Source organism: Alternaria metachromatica (genome assembly GCF_023757995.1).
Source record: "Alternaria metachromatica strain BMP 0045 chromosome Unknown scaffold_2, whole genome shotgun sequence".
NCBI lineage: Eukaryota > Fungi > Ascomycota > Dothideomycetes > Pleosporales > Pleosporaceae > Alternaria > Alternaria metachromatica.
The window spans coordinates 1,062,217-1,086,826 of NW_026055493.1; the positions used below are offsets into that span (position 1 = coordinate 1,062,217).

At 52.8% G+C, this 24,610-nt stretch overlaps 10 protein-coding genes across 10 annotated transcripts; 7 read left to right on the top strand and 3 right to left on the bottom strand.

Annotated features, from left to right (window-relative positions):
• Positions 1-237: 237 nt before the first annotated feature.
• On the bottom strand, positions 238-1,854 carry J4E83_001179 (uncharacterized protein; the record flags this gene model as incomplete). The annotated part of the gene is made up of 1 exon (XM_049328136.1): positions 238-1,854. One exon carries the CDS (start codon positions 1,852-1,854, stop codon positions 238-240), a length of 1,617 nt encoding a protein of 538 aa, XP_049192654.1.
• A 4,123-nt stretch (positions 1,855-5,977) lies between these two features.
• J4E83_001180 (uncharacterized protein) lies at positions 5,978-7,141 on the top strand (the record flags this gene model as incomplete). Its single annotated transcript, XM_049328137.1, has 4 exons — positions 5,978-6,210; positions 6,268-6,520; positions 6,576-6,703; positions 6,757-7,141. The coding sequence occupies 4 exons, from the start codon at positions 5,978-5,980 to the stop codon at positions 7,139-7,141; spliced, it is 999 nt and encodes a 332-aa protein (XP_049192655.1).
• A 3,099-nt stretch (positions 7,142-10,240) lies between these two features.
• On the top strand, positions 10,241-10,813 carry J4E83_001181 (uncharacterized protein; the record flags this gene model as incomplete). Its single annotated transcript, XM_049328138.1, has 1 exon — positions 10,241-10,813. One exon carries the CDS (start codon positions 10,241-10,243, stop codon positions 10,811-10,813), a length of 573 nt encoding a protein of 190 aa, XP_049192656.1.
• A 285-nt stretch (positions 10,814-11,098) lies between these two features.
• J4E83_001182 (uncharacterized protein) lies at positions 11,099-13,055 on the bottom strand (the record flags this gene model as incomplete). Its single annotated transcript, XM_049328139.1, has 2 exons — positions 11,099-12,909; positions 12,959-13,055. The coding sequence occupies 2 exons, from the start codon at positions 13,053-13,055 to the stop codon at positions 11,099-11,101; spliced, it is 1,908 nt and encodes a 635-aa protein (XP_049192657.1).
• Positions 13,056-13,434: 379 nt separating this feature from the next.
• J4E83_001183 (uncharacterized protein) lies at positions 13,435-14,298 on the top strand (the record flags this gene model as incomplete). Its single annotated transcript, XM_049328140.1, has 1 exon — positions 13,435-14,298. The coding sequence occupies one exon, from the start codon at positions 13,435-13,437 to the stop codon at positions 14,296-14,298; it is 864 nt and encodes a 287-aa protein (XP_049192658.1).
• A 707-nt stretch (positions 14,299-15,005) lies between these two features.
• Positions 15,006-16,034, top strand: J4E83_001184 (uncharacterized protein; the record flags this gene model as incomplete). The annotated part of the gene is made up of 1 exon (XM_049328141.1): positions 15,006-16,034. One exon carries the CDS (start codon positions 15,006-15,008, stop codon positions 16,032-16,034), a length of 1,029 nt encoding a protein of 342 aa, XP_049192659.1.
• Positions 16,035-16,462: 428 nt separating this feature from the next.
• Positions 16,463-17,589, top strand: J4E83_001185 (uncharacterized protein; the record flags this gene model as incomplete). Its single annotated transcript, XM_049328142.1, has 3 exons — positions 16,463-16,801; positions 16,864-17,233; positions 17,285-17,589. The coding sequence occupies 3 exons, from the start codon at positions 16,463-16,465 to the stop codon at positions 17,587-17,589; spliced, it is 1,014 nt and encodes a 337-aa protein (XP_049192660.1).
• A 345-nt stretch (positions 17,590-17,934) lies between these two features.
• Positions 17,935-18,700, top strand: J4E83_001186 (uncharacterized protein; the record flags this gene model as incomplete). Its single annotated transcript, XM_049328143.1, has 2 exons — positions 17,935-18,537; positions 18,662-18,700. 2 exons carry the CDS (start codon positions 17,935-17,937, stop codon positions 18,698-18,700), a joined length of 642 nt encoding a protein of 213 aa, XP_049192661.1.
• A 954-nt stretch (positions 18,701-19,654) lies between these two features.
• J4E83_001187 (uncharacterized protein) lies at positions 19,655-20,921 on the top strand (the record flags this gene model as incomplete). The annotated part of the gene is made up of 2 exons (XM_049328144.1): positions 19,655-20,537; positions 20,599-20,921. 2 exons carry the CDS (start codon positions 19,655-19,657, stop codon positions 20,919-20,921), a joined length of 1,206 nt encoding a protein of 401 aa, XP_049192662.1.
• Positions 20,922-21,160: 239 nt separating this feature from the next.
• Positions 21,161-22,501, bottom strand: J4E83_001188 (uncharacterized protein; the record flags this gene model as incomplete). Its single annotated transcript, XM_049328145.1, has 4 exons — positions 21,161-21,447; positions 21,508-21,856; positions 21,934-22,411; positions 22,473-22,501. 4 exons carry the CDS (start codon positions 22,499-22,501, stop codon positions 21,161-21,163), a joined length of 1,143 nt encoding a protein of 380 aa, XP_049192663.1.
• Positions 22,502-24,610: the final 2,109 nt, after the last annotated feature.

Here is a 24,610-nt window from a genome sequence, read left to right on the forward strand (position 1 = left end):
CGATGTAAGTTGCTCTGCTGAGCGGCGAAGTGGGAACTATATCTGATTGAGAGGGGTATGCGCAGCTATGTATTCAAAAGTCCCAGAAATAAACAACATGGCAACATAAATCAACAACAAGAACGAGCGGCATTCGCAGATTCCACAGTCATGCCCAGCCCAAGATTTCGCCAAGCAACCATAAATAGATCAACACTCTTATACCACGTGCAAACGTCCTTCACCCATATGGCAGGTCTAGCTAGACCAAAACCACCCACTCCTCTTCTTCCGCTCTTGGGTCTCTGGCTCGGCTGATCTTGGCTGGATGTCGTGGAATGCCCTCCAAGGATCGCGCTGCTGGGTTTCGGTCTCTTGGCCGCGCTGGGTATGCACCGTCTCCGAGCTCTCTTCTCGACCATCAGCGAAGCGCTTCTTGAGCACGACTTTGGTCGTAATGGAGCCGTCAGAAGCAACGGTCCGCTCGGTCGTCGTAAGTGTGGAGAGAATCGAAGGCTTGTCGTCCTTCATCCGCTCAGCGAGCGCGGACGTTACCGAGATAGGTCCGGGGACTGCGGGTGAGGGTTGCGACACAGCCTCCATACGTTCGTACGCATCCAACTCGGTCTCCGAGTCCTCATCTCTCTCGTGTGCTGCGTCTAGAACAGTGTTGTATGTGTCACGTCTGACTGTGTCGGCGTAGGGGAAGCGGTCTTGTTTCGGCGTAGGCGGATCGTCATGTTGGTCTTCGTGATCGTGGCTGTACTCGTAGCTTGGCTCGTCGTGTGTCCCAAGGTGAGGGCAGCTGGGCGCATCGTTGCGGTCCATATGCTCCTCCAGTTGGCGTTGTGTGATCGGGATCTTGTCATGAGTCCAGTACTTGTCGGACGTGTCAGACTCCATGGCGCCAGGACACTCGGGCTCTAGCTTCCCTTGTGTCGTCTCCTCCAACTGTTGTTGCGTAATTGGTATCTTCCTTGGTCCCCAAGCCGGTCGGTCGGACCTCATCACACAATGTGAGACCTCGCCTTGCTCTGCTAGCAGGTCCTCGTAGGCTGCCTGCCAAGGTACGCCGGCCTTGTTCATGTCGCGGTTCTGCTCGAGTGCGCGGGGAGAGTATGCGGGGTCGTCGGTCTGCGATGCATCTGCTGGTGGTGGCCACTGCCATGATTTGGACCATGACCAGACGCGAGGTTTGCCATCTTCAGGGCTAGGCTCGTAGTTGTTGAATCTGGCAACTTCCGCCTCGCGGTCATCCCAGGCCTTGTCGTTAAACTCCTCGGCCAGCCTCTTCGCCTCTGCCTGCATCCGTAGCAACCTCTCCAACTGCATCCAGTCCCTTGACCTTTCTTCTTCCGAGTTGGCAGATGAGCTCCGGCCGTCGTGATCAAATGGCCGAGGAAAGCCCCAATCCCATGACCATCCCCACTCCTGACCCTTCTCGTTGGCTACCTTTTCAACCAGGCTAGCATCGTCGCGTCGCGCGACCTGCTGCTCGTCGCCTCTCCTCACATTGCCAAGTATTTCCATTCTTATGTCGTCAGCCTTGCGGTCGAGCCTCATCAGCTCTTCGCTATTGCGCAAGACAGCCTGCACATCGCCAACTCTGAACAGCTCTCTGCCTTCGTGGCGCAGCTCGGCGAAGTCGGCTTCAATGTCGTGGAGCTTGTCGCATTGTCTTGGGTCGGCCTTGCCAAAAAGGCATTGCTCACGTGCTTGGTGCGCGTTGTTGTAGTTGGCGATGGTGGCGGGAAGCGTGAAGACGGTGTTGAGGAGGGACGAGACCTGGGAATCGGCGAAGCGGCGGAATGCGATGAAAGGATTGTCTTCGGGTCGGTTGGGATCGCGTCGGGGATTATCGCTGTCGTTTGTCATAGTGATAGATAGTAATGTGGGTGTTGTGATGGCACTTGGCTGATGGTGGGGAAGACGGGGTCCGGAGTGATGATGGTGCCTGGAGATAGCTGTGGCTGCCTCGGCGATAAGGCCACAAGGCACGCGCCACCCGTTTCGACGCGTCAAGCCATCGCCCCTGCCAGCCAACCGCGCTTCCGTCACTTCATCTCTCCAAAACCGCGCATCGTGACGACGCTCATCGTCGCCCAATGAGTATTTCGCAGTTCCAAAATGTTTTCGGCCTCTCTTTTGCTATTCTTACTACCACCAAGCGTGCACCGCCATAGGACCCAGACATGCTGAGCCGGCGATTAGCTTGTCCAAGAGCTGCCGTGCTTCTCTGGAGCTCAGGAGTCAGTATGAAGATTCAATATTTCCAAACAACTTTCATCTATCTATTATGGCCCAAGATCTGCCTACATGACTCCACCTACGTATTGCCAGAATTTGTGAGTGTTGCATCGCAATCAAGGCATGATCTTGGCTTTCTTGGAAATCTACGCGGGTTTGGGATCCTCTCGGCAATCTGCAGTAGTCTCACTTCAACACCATCGACAACGCTATCCACACGACCAAGAGCATCGCCATCTTTTGCTTGAGACATACGCGTAAGGCCATTACGAAAAAAAGCCGCAGTGGATATTTTCAACCCGATTTTATTCAGCACCGCCTACGATCTGCGCCTTATCGTCTTACCGCCCGCTGGCAGCCAAGGAGCCAAGTGCGCGGCATGCGAAGACAATTGACTTCAAGACCTTGATCGTCCCGGATTAGAGCCGCACTGCCCAAAATCTGGACCTGCCCAGTTCAAGCAGCCACACACAACGCTGCTTTCCACTGCCCCGTGATAGGTCTCCACGCTTTAGCGACGCACTGCGCGTCATCCCGAGCGGATTTGGACGGGCAATCCCCGCCTGTAACTCCTTTCACTCCTGGGCCATTCCTACTACGGCCTTATCACTAGCGATCGAATACCCACGTTTCCTGTTTCTGATCTTCGAGGAATGTGTTTTGACAGCTGTGCCAGCGGACTGGGTACGTCACACAGGATCTGCGACACCAGCAAAGAGGTATAAGTAGCGGAGTAAACACCGCGTCTCGAGAACACAACATTGTTTCATCTCGCGGCTTTATCAATATATATCACCATACGCTTCCCTTCATCTATACCGATACAACATATAACACTTGCCCAATCGCTATACACCGAGAACTAAAAGTCCAAGACCTGCTGTTCTCACTTCTATAAAGGCCCACCCGGAACGTCCTCGACATTTGCAACACCACAACCACCTTATTACTTCCTCATCTTTAACATGCGTTTCTCCATCATCATCGCCACCCTCCTTGCTAGCGTTGCCGTCGCTATGCCCGATCCTCTCCCACAAGGCTACTCCGGCCCCTGTTCAAAGGACAACTGCGGTGTTAGCGGCAAGGTGTGTTCAGGCGGCGCAATCTGTGTGGGGTGGCCAAGCACCGATCCCGCCAAGAGGAAGGGATGCACCTGCAGCCGGGGTTAAGCATCTGATGCTAGAATTTCTTGCATTGGCAGGCGTGTGTAAGTAAAACGAAGCCGAAGACGAAGCCTAAGCTAATGCTCAGCAGATGTCAAATCATAGCGAGGTTGAATGGAAGCATATTGGTTGTAATCTAGAGGGTGTATTATTTATGAATGATGAAGACAGACTTTCGAGAAAGAATTGCTTACTATCATCTAAGTGCCACATAAACCTGGATATCGTGAGGTCATGAGAAATTGCAGCCGCGCTCGAGCTCGAGATCCGACAACTTATCTCTTCACTGTGTGGTGTTGCCTTGGGGGCCTCAGTTGCAACTGGCTACCGCACATGCACTTCAACGCTGCTCAAAAGCCACCCTTCGATAGCATCACCCTCTCAGTAATTCATGAACCTGCGACCACAACGCATACCTCACCACTTGGAACCGACTACCAATATCATCAACCAAGATGTGGAGCACCCAGTTGCCGTTCCGCCCTCCACGTCCCAGACCATTCTTCGACCTACCGTGGGATATCCGAGAACAGATCTACAGTTATATCGAGCTCGATGCGCTTCCACCGCTGTCAAATGGTACCGAGTACACTGGCTTTGTTCTCTCGTGCAAGCTCGCCGCCGAAGAGCTATCTCATGTCGCGACCGTGAATTATCGCAAATACCTCCACGACTTCGAGCGACTTTCGAGGGAAAGACTTGGTTACAAAATCATAGTCGCTCAACCGGAGCGGGCAACAAGTGTTAAGACTCATCCTTTTGCGCACCTCGCTCGACTTAAGGTCAAAGTACAATTGAAAAGTCGCGCCGTCTTCAGTGACGATAGACGGGATGTGACACCATGGTGTGATACTTTCCACCCTCTCTTCGGACTTCTTCTAGAGAGTCTACAAATCCACTTTGTTGCGCCAAACCTTTCGAGTTTGAAAATAATCAGAACCGACGTCCGCAACATGTATGAAATTATCGAACGTGTATTCGATTTCATTGAGATAATGAATTCACAAGTACCGGAACGCTCTACCCCCGTTAGAGGTCCACCAGGTCCACCAGGTCGACATGAACGAAGAGTATTTCAATTCCTCAACCAGTTTGAGGCGCAAGTTAGTGGCTTTACACGATCGAAACGCGTGAGTGTAAAGGCCATTTGCTTTTCTTGGGATTGTCGAAAACATGCTCAGTCCGGATCTCCGGCCAAAATGATGGGGCCGGTCTGGTCGCACACCTTACGCCTTCGTGACGTTCCGGGAAGAGACAGGCAGACATACCACCGTGTACATGATGTAGAGGGCTACGCAGGAGAGATACGGATTGCGAGTTCTGGACGCTGGGCTCCTACAACAGTCGGTCTGCCTTTGCGTCTCTATGACAGACCCAGCAAAGTGGTTTTACTGCAGATGAAGAACCTAGACTTCGGCGAAGCAGCAGTGATCTTGAGTAAGGTGGAAATATGAGAGGAAAACAGGCGTAGGATGAGATGTACGCCGTCCATGCTCTTTCGGCCTCCGATCGGTAATATACAGTTTCCTGATCGAGAGAGTGGGTCTCCATCTAGAACACTCCACATGTAGTACGAAATGAAAAGTTCCGTCTTACAGTGTACAAGACGACCAACACAGTTTACCTCGATTGTGTAAACAAACACGTTACTGACTTGAGGAAGACAGACGTTGCTCTCCATGAGCTTCATACAATTGGCGGATGTATTCCACTCACCGTGATCGGTAACAGGAATCGCATGTGATGGATTACAACAATCATCCCAGGTCAACACACCACAACGCCCATGTACGGTGCCTTCCCCGGATAGAAGGACACCCAATATCCTCTTTCCCCGGAAACGCACCCCATATTCCACTCCACAGCGGCTGAAATGCCCCCTAATGAAGCGTGATCGCTACCCGCCCCACGCCCATCAAAAAGTATTCTCCACGAATAACGGCATGCAGAAGCAATACAAGACATTTTGGCACCGGCAATACGCCGCAGACGCATCGACCCTCAAATATTGCAGTTACGTTCCCCGTGACGCCACGCAGCTTCGCGCAGGGATCGGTTGTTGTGGCACATTGCATTTAACCGCGATTAGAGGCGCCAAGCCTGCTTAAAACGAACTCCCGAAGGGTACACGTGTGGTGCTAAGGAAGACAAGAACCGGCGCCGGAAGCTTCATTTAGATTAATGCGAAACAACGACGTTTCGTTGTCTATACTGCATGGGGGAAGCGCCGGGCGCGCTTTGGGTACAGGCTGATCGACGACGCGCAGGCACTGTGGCGTGTTAGATGAATTGTCCGGCTTCCCGCTACATGTGGGTAAATTTCCTAGGGCTAACGCATACATGTTTCCCCGTACTGGTGGCGGCATGCGCAAGGAGGGACCGAGGTGGGCTTGGTGGATGGATATTGTTCGTAATGAGCAGGAGGGTGCGGAGATCGCTAATCTTGCTCGCAATATCAGTATAGGGCCGAGGGAGTTTGTGGTTTGGTATAAGTAGTCTGGGGATCTCGACTTGGTTGAAGGTATCCAGCAACCTACGTTCTTTTACAGTCCAAGTTCAGTTAGCAGTCTCGATATACCATTCTCACCATGAAGATTTCTCTCGTCACCATCTTGTCCGCCGCCGCGCTGGTCCAGGCTGCGCCTTTCGCTGAGCCAGAGGCTCTCCTCGATGAGCGCCAGGCTGCGCAGAGCATCGATGCTGCCATGAAGGCAAAGGGCCGGAAGTACTTCGGTACCTGCGCTGACCCAGGTCGTCTCAACCAAGGCAAGAACGCCGCGATCATCAAGGCGAACTTCGGTGCCATTACACCTGAGAACTCGTAAGTCTTTCCAACCTCCCGAACGCAGTGTTGTGTGCGATACTAACTGCCGGATAGCATGAAGTGGGATGCCACCGAGCCTTCCCGTGGTAACTTCAACTTCGGTAACGCCGATCAGACTGCCAAGTTCGCAAAGGACAATGGCAAGCTCATCCGTGGACACACCACCGTGTGGTACTCCCAGCTGCCTGCCTGGGTCTCCCAGATCAACGACAAGGCCACCTTGACCACCGTCATGAAGAACCACATCACCACCCTGATGAACCGCTACAAGGGCCAGGTCTACGCTTGGGATGTCGTCAACGAGATCGTAAGTTAATCTTCATATCCCGGTCCGACTGGAACATACACTGACTTCCCCACAGTTCGAGGAGAACGGTAGCCTCCGCGCCAGTGTCTTCTACAACGTCCTCGGCGAGGACTTCGTCCGAATTGCTTTCGAGACAGCCAAGGCCGTTGACCCTGCTGCGAAGCGTTACATCAACGACTACAAGTAAGTATAACCTCTCAGACTCCATCAAGATCATGACACTAACAACTGCTTAGCCTCGACCAAGCGTCCTACTCCAAGACCCAGGGTATGGTCAAGAATGTCAAGAAGTGGATCGCCGCCGGTGTCCCCATCGACGGTATCGGTTCGCAGGGTCACATCACCTCTGGCCAGGGTGCCAACGCTCCCGCCGCCATGGCCGCGCTCTGCGCTGCCGCCCCCGAGTGTGCGCTCACCGAGGTCGACATTCAGAACGCCCAGACTTCTGACTGGCAGAACGTTGTGAAGGCTTGCTTGGACCAGAAGAACTGCGTTGGTATCACCGTCTGGGGTATCCGCGACAACGACTCCTGGAGGCCCAACGGCAACCCCCTTCTCTTCGACTCCAACTACAACGCCAAGACAGCTTACAACACTGTCCTCGCTGCTATCAACAAGTAAGCGCGTCACACACTGTGCACATCGCACAATTTCTGTATATACTTTTGGGTGGATTGGGAAAGACTTTGTACATACATGGAGGGACAGCAGAGACGACTTCTGGCTACATAGCCCAGCGTTTCAATCAATCTTGTTCTCTCGACCAGTCACGATGCTCTCCTTCTGTGCACTCTTCAATGCCTTGATGATACTTACGCCGGCATCCGCGCTAGCTCCTACTTCAGCTTGTTTCGTCCAGAATATATCGGCTGCGTTGATTCGAACGCTTTTACGTCTTTCTCGCTCCGTCAAGTCAAGATGGGACTTCTTCTCTGCAGTTGCCTCTAGCTCGTCCAGATGTTTCTTTCGCCTCGCATATCGCTCTGCGCGCTCTTTCCGAGTCTGCTCCGAACCGATTCTGAACAGGGCAAACCGCACAGCAGCTCTGAAGCCCATGAAGATGTGCTCGGAGATGAGGATCGTCACCGGTAAGCTGGCCCACGTGCTCAAGCCAAGATATTCGCCGAGGAATCGCTGGGATCCAAACATGTGTACGATGGCCGCACTGGATATGCTCCCCAACCATGTCAACGACTCTAGACTGGCCACCCACGGCCCGATACCGTCGCTACGTGTTGGGTGAGGACGCTGGTGCTCAACACAGATCTTCAGGAAGTCCGACCGCAGCTCGATCCAGTTGTTGATGAAGAAGCCGATCGGCACGAGAGGCCACACTGGGCTGAAGAGCGCAAGGTAGCCAAACTGAATGACCATCTCTGCAATATCCTCTTGGACGTTGTATGATGGTCTCAAAGCTTGCCGTCTCGTGCGACGTAGGAAACGAGATTCCGCTGGATCTTCTGCAGTTGGACTCTCGTACGAGTCACTGCTGCGATTCTTTGCTCGGCTAGCTTGTCGGTCACGCCACCATTGTTTGATCTGAGTCTTCAGCCAAGGTAGTGCAAGCTCTTCGATTGCGCTCGAGACCTGCCCCGTTACGGTGAGCGCGATGACTTCGTTACGCAGCCGGTCAGGGTCGGCCTTGAACACCATCTTGGCTCTAGTCTGCGCGCCTAGTGTGGCATCGATAACGCGTTCCAGCAGTGGTATAATCTGTCCACCGAAGGGTACGTATACGAATGCTGTAAGAAGGATTGGTAGATAGTTGGTGATTGAGTTGAGCACAAAGATCTTTTGAGTGAGCGACATCTCGTAATGATCAGCTGTTCGATGGTTCTCGTATTCTGTCAGCGCAGTAGCGATGTCTTCCAGGAAATTCGTCGCGTATGGTAAGAAAACTGCAAGAAGCACCGTAGGCAGGTACTCCTGGTGAAACGTTAATACAGCGCAGTGGGTGGGACTGGGCATATACTGACCAGATAGAACTTGTAAGGCCCTTCATAAGCTTCTCCAATGAAGGTCTCGATGGTAAAGACGAATGCGATCAGAATCCCGAGTAACACAGTGCTGACAAGGACGAATGGTATGACGACCAATTGGCGCACAATCCTCTTCCATCTTGGGAACACATGCCGAACTCTTCCAGCTGAGTCAATGATCTCTTGCTCGTAGCGAAATTGCGGACGGTTGACTTTGAGGTCGCCCACTCCTCGTACTTTCCATCGGATTGCAAGATCGGTCTGCTTGATCTTCCAATACTCCAAGAACACAGTGCACCAGACTCCGATTAGGAGTGCGAACACCAGAGAGTATTTCGGCAAGAATGCCCAGGCAAATACACCAGCAGCGCAAGGGAATGCCAAGGATCGAAAGTAAGTCTGGATGAAGGCAAAGTAGAAGGCAACTTTGGCACCCCATAGATCACGTATACGGTCCAGGTCGGCTGGTTCCAGGAACACCCGAGTGCTCAGATGGGCCAACAACGCGCGGTTTGCACCTGAGTTGTGTAACGGGAAGATTGCGGTCACGTTTTCCCATGGTGGAAACTCTGGTGTAACACCTGCGCCTCCAAGCTCTTTGCGCCAGTTGACAAGGTGATACATGGAAAGCAGGTCTTCGGCTTCGAACTCTGCGGTGACAACAGTCTTAGCGGTCCCGCCAGGATGGTCTTTGGTGATACCATACAGCCAGTCTTTGACTCTAGAAAAGTCTGCTTAGCCTCCTTTCAAATGACGAGGTTACGCAAGAGCTCAACGTACCGCGACTTGTAGACTGTGTTGCCAAGCAGATCTCTCGGCGCTTGGACAAACACTAACAGTGTTTGATCATAGCCAGGGCGTACCTCAGTATTGAGGCCTGCAGACTCTAGGTCATGCAATAGTGTCTTGCATTCTGCGATGGCGACGTCGTCATCTAGTCCTCGTCAGCCGTTCGCTCTAACACTATGCCTCAATGACAAAACATACCGACATTACCAAAGTCATATACTATAACGTACTTGTCGTTATACGTGACGTTCGCAAGCTCAGTATCATCGCTCAGCGTCGTATCCGATCTCTTCAAGGGTCTGATTGACATGGCCAAAAGGGCTTAAACCGAGCGGAGTGCCAGGGTAGCTGTCAAGACTGTGAAAAGTAGGGTCCACAACTGTGGCTGAAGGTTTTATAGCGATGAGCCACTGAGGCGTCGTCATCGTGCTGGCCATGGCTCCTGTGGAGTCAGGCAAGCCTCAGCTGTGTCGCGGATTGGTGTTCGCTGGTGGGACCAACGCGTCGGAGTGCCAAACTTAGCAGGCGGATGCCGACTGATCCGGAACCGCAGGGCGTTCACTTCTGTCGCGTGTGAGGCGCTGAACATTTTGCAGAACGTCGGACGCTGCGACCACATTGGGGGAGAAGAAGGTGCAGGGCCTGGGATCTGGAGATGCAGCGATGGAGCGATTGACGGAGATGCCGTCACATGTGCGCGTCTGTTTGGGCCTAGCGCTCGAAACTGTCAATGACGTAAGCTATCTAGGACGCGTCGCGACGCGTTGTCACAGCGCCAACGCTTCACGTTTGCTTTGTCTGCATTTCTTTCGCGAGCGCGATTCATCATACACAAAGAATGCAAGGAAACTCATCAGTACTGTATCAAAATTTAAAACTCGCTCTACCAAATGGACACAAAACAGGAACCTATTAAACTGCCTCTGGAGCTGACACAGCTCCGAACATAACCATGCGTCAAGAGATCACAGTTACACAGAAGTCACCAGTACCCAAATCATACGGCTTCCTTCCGAAAGGCGACCGCTACAAGACACTGCATTGCCGCAAACTCACCCACGAAGCCGGGCGTCCTTTATACATCGTCGTCGACAACCAGAAAAGAACGACTGGCATCCGTATCCCCTTACACGTTCTGCACAAGGTCAACAAGCAGTCGAAAGAAACGTTGTCGTCTCGTCGAGCAGCTACGACGAAGCGCGATGCGACTGAAATTGCCAACGCAGCAGCTGAGATAGACACGCAGTTTCCAAAGATACCAGCGTCAGAGAAGCAAGCCGTACTTAAGCACGGCTTCAAGAAACACTCTGGTAGAGTCGGCCGAACGAGCTCAATACCGTTATCACGGAAGATCTTGTTTGCTGTCATTGCGCATGCACGGCATAGGCATACTGAATACGATGCGCTGCTGAAGAGTGGAAAGAGCAGGGAACATGCGAGGAAGACCACGAGAAGGAGTATTGAGACAGTGATGCAGAAGTGGGGATACACTAAAGGTACGAGAGAGAAAGCGCTGACTACGTAAATTGGCTTACTGACCGTAAAGAACTCAATTGGTACTTCCGGACTAAGAGCGCATAGAGTCGAGAAGATCAAGGTTGTCCAAAGAGGAGCAAACGCATATCATATGGTATCTGCTATGCAAAAAGACGTATACAAAACCCATTCACTCCACGCTATGCCATGATCCAAAGCCCATCTGACGCCTGTCCGACTACGTGACCAAAGCCGCATAGTACGCGTCCTGCCTCTGAAGGGTATTCAAACCCAGGGCTGTTGTTCGCGTATCCAAAAGTATCGCTTGAAAATACTAGCCGTCGTCTGAATCGACGACCATGCTCTCCCCAAAGGCACTAAGATCCTCCTCTGCCGCGCCTTGGGCATGCCGCCTCCTCCGACCTCGCCTGCCAGCAACCCGATTCTGTTCGATTTCGCGTAGCTTGCCGTTCATTCTCCGTTCTAGCGCTTCAATCTCTTCATCTTCATCTGCGTCTCCTGTCATGTCTGGTCCTCCCGCTGTTCCAGACTCAAGGAGTCCGCTGTCTGACTCGTTGATCTCTAGCGCACGATTGAGGAGGTCGGTGGCCATGGGGTCCTGGGGCGAGACAGCGAGGGCTTCGTGCAAGGTGATGATAGCATCCCAACTTCTATTGAGGTTCAGGAGAACCAGTGCTTTTGCGGTGAAGACGCTCGGGTCCTTCATGCCATGGCGAAGCACTTCGTCGAATGTATCGAGTGCTTCGCTGTATTGTTCACACTTGCGAAGCGCATGGGCGAGATTTATCCGTGTGGGTATCCAAGCATCTGGGTCTGCTTCATTCTGCTCTGAGAAGGCCAGCGCGCGGCGGAAGAATTGTATAGCGTCCAGTAGTTGTCCTTCGTGGAAGTAGACGACGCCCATCTCGTTAAGAAGGCAAGGATCGTTCTCGCAAAGATCGTATGATGTCTTCAAGTACTCTCGCGACAGGCTCAGGTTGTTCAACTGGAGGTTTTGCATGCCGAGGAAGAGCTGTGGCAGATGTGAGCCCTGGAAGAGGCGTGCCGCGGTGGAGTAGGCGGAGATGGCTTGATCATGTTCCCCTTCTGCGGCAAACGTATGCGCGAACCCTATCCAGGCAGGGCCAAAGTGTGGGTCCATCATGGAGGACTTGGAGAAGTAGCGGCGTGCTTCAGCTATGCGACCGATTGCGAGATAGTAGGTACCAACGGCGAACCATGCGCATGGTTCTGAGGGGTTCGTGTCTGCTAGTTCGTGGGCAAGTAGGAAGAGAGTGTTCTTTTCGCCAAGCTCGTGCAAGGACGCTATGTGTATGGGCATGATGTTGAAGTTGTACTTGTCGTTCGCTAGGACGGCTGACGTGAGGGCAAGGGTATCGCGGAAGCGGCATAGGGTGAACATGAGATCCGCTTTGGAGAGGACTATGTCTGGGTTCTCGCCAAGGTTGTAGTGAGTCGTGAGCGTCTCGGTCGCGTTCGCGAACTCTTCTGGTCTGGTGTACTTGGATAGGCGTGTTGTGTAGAGGGTCTTGGTGAAGGACGCGGCCTCTTGTGACAAGGAAGGGTTGTTGGCGACGTTGATGGTGTCGAAGTTGAGCGATTCGAGGAACTTCCACTCCTCCTCTGGTGCCATCAACGAGTTGGACATGAGCGCATCGAAGGCCTCGAAGCATTGCACGTCGATCTGCACCGCCGTCTTGTAGCATTCCTTGGCCCGGTCAAAGGAGTTTTGCTTTGCATAGCACACACCCCGGAGGTAGCACATGCCTGCTTCCGACTTGATGTTGTTAACATCTTCGCGATCACGCTCTTCGCTCGTGGGTAGGCGCTCGTTGCGCGAGCCGTTCTTGGTCTGTCTTGCGCCGGCCCGTGTGTTGACGTCGACATGCCGCAGCTTGGTGCGCGTGTTCCCTGGCGCCGAGATCAAGTGGGTTGGGTTCTTGTCGCCCAGTATCTGCAGTGCGTCTTCCAATTTCCCCAGCTTCAGTGAGCAGTGCGCAGCGAGGTATCGACATTGGGGCGTGCGCTCGACGAGGTTTCCGCGTGCGAGGAGTGACTGGGTCCTGTTGTAGTTGCCGGTGGTGAAGTGCACCTGAGCTAGCCAGAATGCATCCTGGTCGTCATCTATGCGATTTTGTCAGTGTACGTTGACCTGCCGAGTGTTAGAGCATACCCGTCAGTGCCAGCAGCTTGTCTGCAACAAAGATGGCTGTGTCGTACTGGCAGCGATTGAGGGCTTCCTGGCGCCACTCGCGTAGATATTTCTCCATAGTTTCGCTATCGCATTGGGTATAGTCTGTTCAGGCGGGTTAGTGAATGTGCCCCAAAAGATATCCCCAGTCGAGGTGGCAGTCGGCGGCGGCGCGATGTTTAGAGCCAGGGTCGCGCCTGCCCGACGCGAGAGCACATGTTTGCGGGGTGCCTGCAGCAGCGGGCCGCCTTAGTCAGCCAAAAGTTCCGCGCTAGGGTTGCCGTTACCTGGACGTGATTTCGAGCACTCACTTGACATCCAACACGCCACACGACCTCATCCATATCACGCGCGAGACCTTCATTTGCGCAGCATAAACCCTACATTCTGTTTCAACGCATCAACTCGGAGCACCCGATCAGCGCCGCACCACACCAGACGTCGTATAACCCGCCGCCATGTCCGAACGAAAAGTGCTCACCAAGTACTACCCACCGGATTTCGATCCTTCGAAGATCACGCGCCAGCGCGGCCCCAAGAATGCCGGTCCCAAGCTGATGACAGTCCGCCTCATGGCACCTTTCTCCATGAAATGCACCCACTGCGGCGAGTTCATCTACAAAGGCCGCAAGTTCAATGCGCGCAAGGAGACGACCGACCAAAAGTACTACAACATCGCCATCTTCCGCTTCTACATTCGATGCACGCGATGTTCCGGCGAGATCACCTTCAAGACAGACCCTAAGAACATGGACTACGAATGCGAGCGTGGCGCGAAGAGAAATTTCGAGCCGTGGAGAGAGGCCAAGCTCAATGAGGAGACCGAAGAGGAACGCCTGGATCGCATAGAACGGGAGGAGGCAGAGCGCGACGCGATGAAAGAACTCGAGACAAAGGTCATCGATGCCAAAACCGAGATGGCCATCGCAGACGCTCTAGACGAGATCAGGTCCAGAAACGCAAGGCTAGAGAAGGCGGACCGCGAGGGCAAGGGAACCGAGGTACAACCTGATGCTGCCGACGAGCGACGCAAGAAGCTGGAGGAAGAAGACGCAGAGGCTGCACGACAGGCATTCGCAAATCGGAGCATGCCTGACATCGGCGAGGAGACGATTGACGAAGACATGTTCGACGCGCCCATCGAGGTACCCGTTACTACAACCTTCACCAAGAAGCCGAAGGAAAAGAAAGATTTTAGCGCTGCGTTAGGCCTCAAGAAAAAGGCGCCTGCTTCGACACCCGCGCCTCAGGCTAAAGCCGCTGCACAGCCCTCGAAACTATCGACTATGCTTGTCGCTGGTTACGATAGCGATGACGACTGAGCTATTGGAAGGCCATCCAAGCCTACACAAGAGCAAGCAGGGCATACACGCACCTATGATATATCGGATGTCTCCTCGTCCACACAATCAGCCACAACGTGGTGTGTATCTGCGCTGGCATTGTATAGATCGTTAAACACGGTATTGTCGGTGACTATGCGGTGAGTCTGCCATGGCTAGTGAGGGTGACCAATGCAGGACCAGCTTCGAAACTTGACGAGTCCTGAGGCCGACTACCGGACACTCGCGAATATTTCCTGTGCCCCAGAACACGAAAAAGGACTATGCGTATTCGACTGCCTTCTTATTCTGGTCGATGGAACCATCTTGTTGTGGCATTTGCATTAGGCCGAACTACCGAGGCTGCTCATGTAGCGCCTTGGAAACCGGTAGCGCCGGATTAATACCACACCCCATATCCAACTTAATCTATCCCCAGACCCACCTACCAGAAGAGGTGCTACTGACTTTGTGACTACGTTACCCCGCAAAGATGGTCACCTTCCTGGTCTGACGCTCCTAGGGTTCACGGAAGCTTGGGTACCTAGCCATCTTAGGAGGGACAGCCGTTGCGCAACGCTCGTGACGTCGTATCCTTGACAAACTATGTGGCAACGCCGGATGGAACTTTATTTCACAGCCTTTATAAGTGGCCTTGCGCCTTCTCATCTGCTCGTCATATCCGGGCTTACTGTACACCTTTCACGATGCGTCTCCTCACTTTGTGCAGCTTGCTTCCCAGCATTCTTGCTCTGCCGTCACAAACCCTCGACTTTTCAAGACATGCCATTGCATCTCGTGCCGATGCGGCTCTGACGAATTATCTCGGTGTCTTCTTCCTCGGCGACAAACCTTCTGTGTACTTCTATCTTTCCAACGGCAACAACGCCAACTCCATGACTGCTTTGAACAAAGGCCAAGCTGTCATCAACCCGACGAAAGGCACTCTTGGAGTCCGCGACCCGGCCATTATAACCGGTGGAGCAGCTGAAGCTGGCAAAAAGTGGTACATCATTGGCACCGACTTGAACATCGGCAAGACAACGTGGGACGCATCCCAACGCACGGGATCTCGAGGCATCTTTGTCTGGGAGTCCGCCGACCTTGTAACATGGACCAATGAACGCCTCGTTACTGTTGAAGACGCGACTGCAGGAATGGTTTGGGCACCCAGCGCTATCTTTGACGAAGCCAAAGGCCAGTACTTCGTTCATTGGGCGAGCAAGTTTTATCCCACCTCCGACCCGCAACACACTGGCTCTCCTTCGTCGATTCGCATCCGCTACGCATACACCAAGGACTTCAAGACCTTTAGCACGCCTCAAGACTACATCAACCGATCTCCCATCAACGTCATCGACCAGGAATTCCTGTCTCTCGGTAACAACGCGTACGCGCGCTTTCTGAAGGACGAGAGCGCGAAAACAGTCTACACGGAGATCTCGACCAGCGGACTGTTCGGCACCTGGTCCAGGCCTGCAGGTGCCAATGCAATCATTGCATCCGGCGTAGAGGGCCCCGCGCCTTACTGGGACAACCAAGTAGCTGGCAAGGCGCATCTCTTGCTGGACTTTTATGGAGCGGATGGGTATAGGCCTTACGAGAGTACCAACGTAAGGGGTGGCCAATGGACAGCGAGTGACAGGAGCGCCTGGCCTCAGAACTTGAGGCACGGAAGTGTGTTGGGCGTTAATGCGACTCAAGTGGAAGCGTTGAAGAAGAAGTGGGGGGCTTGAGCGTTTGGAAGTCCGCGACAAGGCGGTCTTTGACACTATGTTTCACTCCTACCTAGAGGCTGATTGCAACATTTCCGCTTCTCGAATTGCGTCATGGTAGACATTACAGATTCACATCAGGAGTTTATACCTGTATAGACCTTACCTCCATCCAAACCCCTTGCTCTTATTATTCCAAACTGTTACTACTACTCTTTATTGGGATGAAGCTGCTATTCTACGGTTATCTTGTCTGTCTTGTTGCTTCGGCTACGAGAGGGGTCGTAGCTCGACGAGAGCTACATGAAGATTTCACTACCATCAACTCAAGCTCGAAAGTCTCGATTGCCGCCGTAGATCCCGTACTTGCTGTCGACACACCGCCACCCCCAGATCATGACCCCATATGGCACAAGGCTTATTGTCGCGGCGCCGCCCTTGTCCGAGCCATGTCCCTCGACGAAGAAGAAAGCAACACGATGCTGCAATGGCCTTACACACAAAGCCCTTGGGACGGCGATCTAAAATCCGAACTGAGAAAATGGGGCTGGCTCGATGACGAAGAGGAGAATGCACAGGTTGATGACTCATGTGACTTCGACGAGACCTTGAAAATGAAGAACACTTTCGATGCTCTCGGTGTTGATGCGCGACCAGCAGGGAAGGGTGGACCGAATCATTGCTTCAAATTACAGCATAGCAATGGGCCTACGGTCATCCTAGACAAGAATGGGAAGATGCCTTATTTGTCTAGTCAGCGTTACGAGGCGGATGGCAAGACGTACAGGGTCAGTAATCCAGAGCTCCAGCAACAGAACGCCCACTGGGCCAGTTTCTAACAAACCGACAGGTCACCGGCGCTTACAGTACCGTAGGCATAAACCGCAACGACGGTATCCTCTATTTTCTCAACCGAATGTCACCCGAGCAGGGAGCCGCAGATCTATGGAATCTAAAACCGGAACAAGTCGATAAAGCCGACTTGCCCAAGATCCGCTCGAGCTCTGACTTGGCTTGGGCGCTCTGGAACAGGGTTCCTGGCGAACCGAGAATTAAGATGATTATGGCTCTTCAGATTGTCAATACGCAAACGGCGGAGACGATCATACCGAAGGCTTTGGAGGCGGTGGGAGAAACAGAGCTGAAGAGATGGCCTGGGAGGGAGATTGTTGTTGGGTCAGATAATGAAGCTGAGGCTGAAGCTGCTCTTGCACTTATCGGTACGTCATACTTCCTGTGCACCGCCTACTGCTCGCTCTGACACTCTCTAGGTTCGCCCAATGGACTCGGCGCTGGCTACTTTCTTCTACAACACAAAAGGCAGCTCGGTGGCGCAAATTTCATCTACAAGATCACGATATTTAGAAACGATGGCGATGAGTTTGATGATGAGCCTAATCTCATTTTTCACGTTGACAAGAATACAACACCGATGCCGGATCTAGATGACACTCCTGGTGCGCCGGAGAAACCGGTGCAGAAGGGTAGCGCGGCGGTTCGAGAGGGTAAGGTAGTGAGGAGGAGTAGGGATGGGAAGGAGTTGGTTAGGGAACATGTTGTTTGGGCGAAGCTTTGATGGGAAGGCTATAGCATATTGCAAGAGGGTAAGTGCGTTCGTCAAAACCTAACAACTCAAAGCTATTGCGATGAGACAGCATACAGGCTTACACATGAGTTGACCAGTGGCTGAGATACAGCAGTGCAGCATGTTGGGTCGAACGTGCTTTCTCTTTCCCAGCATTTTTCTTATCTCAGCTCTGTGTTGCTCTTGCCTCACATCCCCTCGGCCCCTTCTCTCACCTTCACTTTGTGTCGCAAGCGCCGCTCGCTTGTCCGGTGAAGGCTCCAGTTTCCACCTTCTCTCCTTCCTCTTGTCGTTACCCCGCACGCAAATTTACCTGCAGCACCGCGAGTCGAAAAGATGAAGTTCACGCAGATCTTCTGCATCGTGGGTCTTGTTGCCCTCGGCGCGACTGAGGCCTTGCGCAATCTTACCAACGTCACTTCCGTCACTCTCGAATCTCAGAACCTCACTGTGCACGTAGCAGGCGACCCCGACGATAGCGACGATGACGACGATGACGACGACGATAGCGACGACAGCGACGATAGCGATACTGACGATGATGACGTACGGCTTGGACCTCCAGTTCCTGCTACTGAAGCACTTTGGCATGCATCGAAATGTCGGGGCGCCAAACTCATGTTTGCGTGTACCCAGGACCCACCGCAAGCCGCCCGGTTTGTCAATCCCTTGACAGTTCCCTGGGATGGCGACCTCAGGAACGAACTTCTCACTTGGGGTTACAAGGAAGGAACTAGTGATCCTGATGACGACTGCGAGATCGGCGTTCTCCAGCCAATGCTAGACGCCCTGGGACTTTCCAAAGTAAACAATCTTCACGGCGGGCCAAACTACTGTTTCTCTTACGAACATCGTGACAGCGCTGTCGTGGAAAGAGTAAATGGAATCTTGCCACCCAAGGACAAACAGTGGTATATTGTCGATGGTGTGAGGTACAGGGTAAGCTCATGCGCCGACTCCTTTCACTGGCCTTAACTAATGGCTTTGTGCTTCTAGGTCACGGACGCTTATTCCACCGTCGTCATCAATCAAGCTGCTGGTATAATTTTCTTCCTTCGCAGAGGGTCCGCTGAGCATCAAGCCCGCAGACTCTGGAAGGTAAAGGATCATGTTCCCATTCCACCAAATGAGTTGCCGGCTCTACGTACGAGCTCAGACGTAGCCTGGGGATTCTGGAACCGAGTAAGTGGTGAAAACCTGGGGAATATCAATGGCGTCGTCTCCATGTTAATCACCAACGACCAAACGCGGAGAGTTATCGATAGGGTATTGGTGGACAAGCATCTCGAAACGGTACAGCTATGGCCAGGAACTGTGGTTGACGTCCACTCCGTACATTATCTGGCTCTTCTGGGTACGTTGAAATTCTCTATTCTTCCACACTCGTGATGCAAAGCATCTTATGCTTCGGGTTTGGGAAGTCACTAACGACCAATGCGAATCTAGGATCACCCAATGGTAGAGCTGTAGGATATCTGCTGGCGCAACACAAGGCAAAGATTGGCGGCAATAGATATGTTGAGTCTATTCACATATTCCGCCCCTACGAGTACTCGACACTGCCTCACCTTTTCTTCCGCGTCAATTGGGCGCCATCTCCGCCGCCAACAGTACCAGAGGAACCAATAGAGAACTTATTGCCGCCAGAAGGAAATGGGTTTGAAGTGGTTAGAAGAGGTAACGGTGAGAAGAACGTCATCAGAGAGCATGTGATTCGGGCGAAACTGTGAAAATACGATCAAACGCATAAGACTTGGGCCACAATACACCGGCTCACATATATGGCAGCTTAGTATGTACGAGATGCTCATTCAATTACTGCCTCGGATCGACTGATATCTGTGTGTTTCACTCTCAGACTCGCCACCATAACGCTTCTGACTCTTGCTGCTTACCTTTGATGATCTTTCACTCATACTGCAAACACTCCGAGTGTCACTCGCGTCATTCCGGGTCCGTACGCGTCGTGTTACTAGAACTAACGCCCTTTACTCCATAGACCCGCTTACATCTCTCATGTACTCTCTCACCGCAGCGCCTACCACCGATCTACAACATGAAAGTCCACCTACTTTCATGTCTCGCCGCGTTTCAGAGCCTCGTCGCGGGTGAGGCTCTAACGCCCTCCGTCAACGAGACGTCACTCGATCTCTCCAGCCTGGTCACTGAAGACGGTCATAGCCTACTCAAAAGAGCACCCATCGCGCCAGCAAACGACTTCCTATGGGTGACTGCCGGTTGCCGCGGCCAGAAGCTCCAGCTAATGGACACCCTCAATCCACAAGAAGCGCAGCAATTCGGTACTCCACTGAACAGTCCATGGACTGGGACACTTGTCAACGAGCTTGCGCTGTGGGGCTACCTAGACAACAGCGAAAACAGAGATATCAAAGACGAATGCGACTTCACCATGAAGCCAATGTTCGAAACGGCGCTGAAGGCTCTTGGAATCAGCGCGAGGAGCGCTCCGGATGGCGGGCCGAACAAATGTTTCTCCTACGTCCACAGAGACAGTGCCGTCGTCCAGCGGTTGCCAAACGGTCAGCTACCAGCCAGAAACCAACAGCAGTACGTCGTAAACAGTAGAAGCTACAGGATCACAGGCGCATTCCACACCATCGGCATCAACGCGCAAGACGGCGTCATCCACATGATCAACCGCCGGTCAGCCCAATCTGCGGCCAAACAATTATGGGGCGTCGCTCAAGCTCCAAAAGACCAGCTCCCGGCCCTCGCTTCGAGTTCAGACATTGCCTGGGGTCTATGGGAAAGGATGAGCGCCGGTAACCTCGCCAACATCAACTACATCTTCTCCCACCGGATCACCAACGAAGAGACACGCGCCATCATCGCGCGCGCTTTGGAAGGCCGAGAGGTACGACCCTGGCCGGGAGAGGTATTCGAAGCTGGAATGGCTACGGAATACTGGGCTTTGTTGGGTATGTTCCACACGGCCTCTTGCTTGCAGAATGTTACACAGTGCTGATGTATGACTTCTAGGTTCGCCGAACGGCATCGCGGCAGGCTACCTGCTCGGACAACATAAACCCCAGTTTGGTCACAACAGATACGTGTCGGCTATACATGTGTTCCAGGGTGCACCGGGAAGTCCCTTCATGGGGGTACCAGCGTTGCCGTATATGTGCTTCGTTGTTAAGCCGGCGCCGTATCCACCGCCACCTCCTCCGCAGGAGATTCAGATGCGAGATATGGCGCTGGATGAGCCTGTTGCTATCGAAGAGGACGAGGATCGAGTGGTAGCGCGGTCTGAAGACGGGAAGAGCATTGTGAGGAGTCATAAAGTGTTTGCAAAGTCGTTATAGAGAGGCGGAGGGATAGTTAAATTGGAGAAGGCAAAATCTCGATAATGTTTTCTTGTACGCATCATCGCTTCTGGAATTTAGGCGTACATTGAGTGCTTTCAATAGGGCTCGCTTTGTGCTAGTGATCGCATGCTCTCGAACCGAACCGATGTTGTCTAACCATCCAAGTGTTTCCTTCATGTACACAAAACCATCTACTTGAGGCGCAGCATTGAAGGCCGGTTTCTACGTACCTAGTCTTAGCGACCTGCAAAGAGCACATGTCGTCTTACAAGACTTGTACCATCCCCATCAACAAGGTCCGACTCCACCAATCCAGTGCCCTTATCCTTGCCCTTGTCCTTATCTTCCGGCTCCGCCATCTCCGGCGGCGGCGAAGGCACATCGTCGACATAAAAGAGAATGTTTCTCAGAGGGTCTTCCTTATCGGTCAGGAAGACGTTGATCTTGGAGATGTACTTGTCTTTGCCCAACTGTTTCTTGTGTTGCGCAAGGAAATAACCTGCGGCTCGACCGTTCGCGGAACCTGTTGAGCGATCTTGTTAGTAACTGAAGGTAAAACGCGATGCTAATGAGAGACACTCACCGATAATCGCTAGTCCTTCCTCTGACTTTGGATCAATCTCCGTTCCTGGCCACTTCTTCAGCTCTTTGATGGCCTGTTTAGCGATCGCTTTATCGATGATAGATTGCGTCTCTTTGTTGTTGATGTACAGGCTGAAAATCTTGCGGATGTCACCAAGGTTATCCTTTCCACGTAGCTTATTCCAGAGACCCCATGCGAAGTCAGAACTGGCGCGCAGCTCGGGTAGCTCAGAGGTCTTTGGGGTGTATTTCCAGAGCATCTTTGCGGTTTCGAAGGGGCTACTGCGCGAGATGAAGAAGAGTACGCCCGCCTTGGGATTGACGCCGAACGTGTACGTGGAAGCTGTGCACTGGGCTCTGTGTCAGTCATTCCCCGGAATTTGCTATGATAGTCGGCTTAGCAGGCTGATGCGCAAACCCAACTTACCCGCTGCCTCTTGCCCGATGGATCAAGATAGTATTGTTTGTCGATTGGCAACATCCGACCATCGGGGTCATCCAAGTAGAAGGAATCTTTTGGATCAAAGAGAACGGCCGGACTGTTGTAGTGGAAGGCGCTGAAACACTGATTGTCTCCTCCGTCGTCGAGCGACTTATCGCTGATGCTGAGACCTTTGAAAGCGGTCGTCATCCCTTGGTGACCGAAGGCGCACCAAGAGTCCTCGTCTTCCCACATATCCCAAGCCCATTTCAATCCCTCTGCCTCGAGGCTGCCGTCCCAAGGGCTGTTGAGGGGATCGATGTAACGTGTGCCTTGATTGCCGTCTCTGGTCATCGCGAGGAAGAGTTTCTGGCCTCGACATACCGCCTTTTCATACTCTTCATCGCTGATTGCCGAGGTATGGACGACGAAGCCGGGGTCCGCAGGGTTATAGCCAGCAAAGTCGATTGGAATGGTGTTCCTCCTGGAACCGTGAAGGGCTGAGATGTTTAAGAGAGGCCCACGTGGCGGGCTAAGACGCTCACTTGCGACCAAAGCGACTAATCCCGTCCATGACAAGAAATTGAGTGCCTTCATCGCGGCGGAAATGGAAGAGCGCGGTAGTGTGTGACTAGTTGAGACTGAGCGGCGGACAAGTACGCGAAAGCGGAGGAGCAGAAGAACAAGTAGTTCCGGCGGGAGGTGGGGAGGTGAAGGGTGAGCAGCCTGGATATAATCTTTGCGTAAGGTGCACGAGCAGTCGAAGGTGTAGAGCTGGGGGCCCGACCCACACTGCGTTCTAAGCGTACTACGAAAAAGGTTTAGTGGCAAGCGACTCTACTGTGGTTCCGTTTCACTCAACAGTACAAAGTATTATCGCCGCCGAGATACAGTGAAGGCGTTACCTGCTCAGCAATGACACTGGCCTTGGACCCTCGACCTTCGGAACCTAAAACCCACGACGGGTGTTTCCACCGCTTCTCCCACGTGTGCACTCATGCTGCCCATCGCCGTGAGTCGGAGAACAGTCTGGGTGATGTGAATAACATGAAGCCAAGTGGTCATAGCTGCAAGCCTTCCTGGCCTTCGTTCCATAAGATGTGGTTGTCTTATCTTTGTCCGCTGAACCATATCGCTTGGAGCTTGGTTTTGCGGCCATGCTAATCGATAGAATTTGGTTGAAACGGATCAGTAGTTCTTTGCGGTATTATTGTGCGGGCGTTTGCTGTAGATGCGATAGAAGGTGCGTGCCATCATTACCTGCACAAGCTGGACTGTGATACATCAACAATTGAGACGCGCCGTTCAAACTGTCGTTCATTGCGAAGATGAGCCATCAATTACCCTCGGCATGGTGACGGAGAGATTGATGGCGGGTGCTGAGCTCCTCTCTGGTGCAATGGTACACGGTGTTGATAGACGCGCCTGAATTGATACAGTTTAGCGATGATCGAAGCTCGTGGCGTTGGAGCATGACAATGTAGCTGCGATGACTGTACTGAGGCAGAAGCAGCCATTAAATCATGTAAGGAGCGGCGCATTCCACGACCGTTGTGGTGGGTGTGTATGGTGAAGCTGGACGCGTCGACGCGTCGTTCGGTCTAGCCTGAGGCGGGATGTCAGATTACCTAGTCAGCGGAAGATTTTGGGGCAGGTAAGCCGAGCGATCACTGCAGCGCGCGTCGACACTGTCAACAGCTTCCATACACTCATTGGCATTTGATTTATGTGCACAGTATCCTGTCGAGATATTTTCCGTTCTGTACCTGTCTATCACCTACACGTGCAGGCGAACAGCCTTTGACTACAGCCTATCCCACCCTTCGTCGACCCTTTCTCCGCTTCATCTCCGCTTCGCGTCTCTACGCTGTTGGTCTTTTGCTCTGACACCGCTTACATTTACAGTCATACACGAATAACATGCTCTCTAAGCACACTCCGTCCATCCACGCTTTTTCTCAGTACCTTCGTCTCCTCCACTTCTTCAACAACATCGATCGCATCCACATTCGAGACGTTCGCCAAACGCGCGCCATCGACCTCTCCTTAAAGATTGGGTGCATCTTTCACCCAAAAGATCAGAGTCGGATACTCGTCATCCGTAACGGGATGACGCGCTTTGAAGACCGTGATCTTGGAGATCATCTTGTTGCCTCTTAGTTGCTGTTAGTGCTGGGCAAGGAAGAAGCCGGCTGCTATACCGTTCGGAGAACCTGCAGTGTAGTCTGTCAGCGCTATATACCTACAGCTTTCCCCATCAATAACAGGGGTATAGCACCAGCTGTCATGCCGAAGCACTGGACCCACCTAAGATAGTGACGGCTTCGACAGAGGTGATGTCGAAGTCAATTCCTGGATACTGTCCACTTTTGTATGCCCCGATCGCGGTCTATGGGTGTTGATGGCGAGGTTCAGAATTCCCAATATCTGCTCACTGTCGGCACTCAGACCCCAGAAAGCCGTGATTGGAGTATTGTGCGGTAATCGATTCCAGAAGCCCCATGCCAAGTCAGCATTACTTCGCAAGGCCGGTAGGTCTCTCGATTGTGGTGTGTTTTCACAGCGGTCTTCCAGTGCAGTGGGGATGTCGAGTCCGGCCATTGGCGCCTCCAATCAAGATACCATTGCATGTGCTTTGAATGAGTACTAATCCCTTTCTCTCCGGTGCTTGAGTGTTCAATCC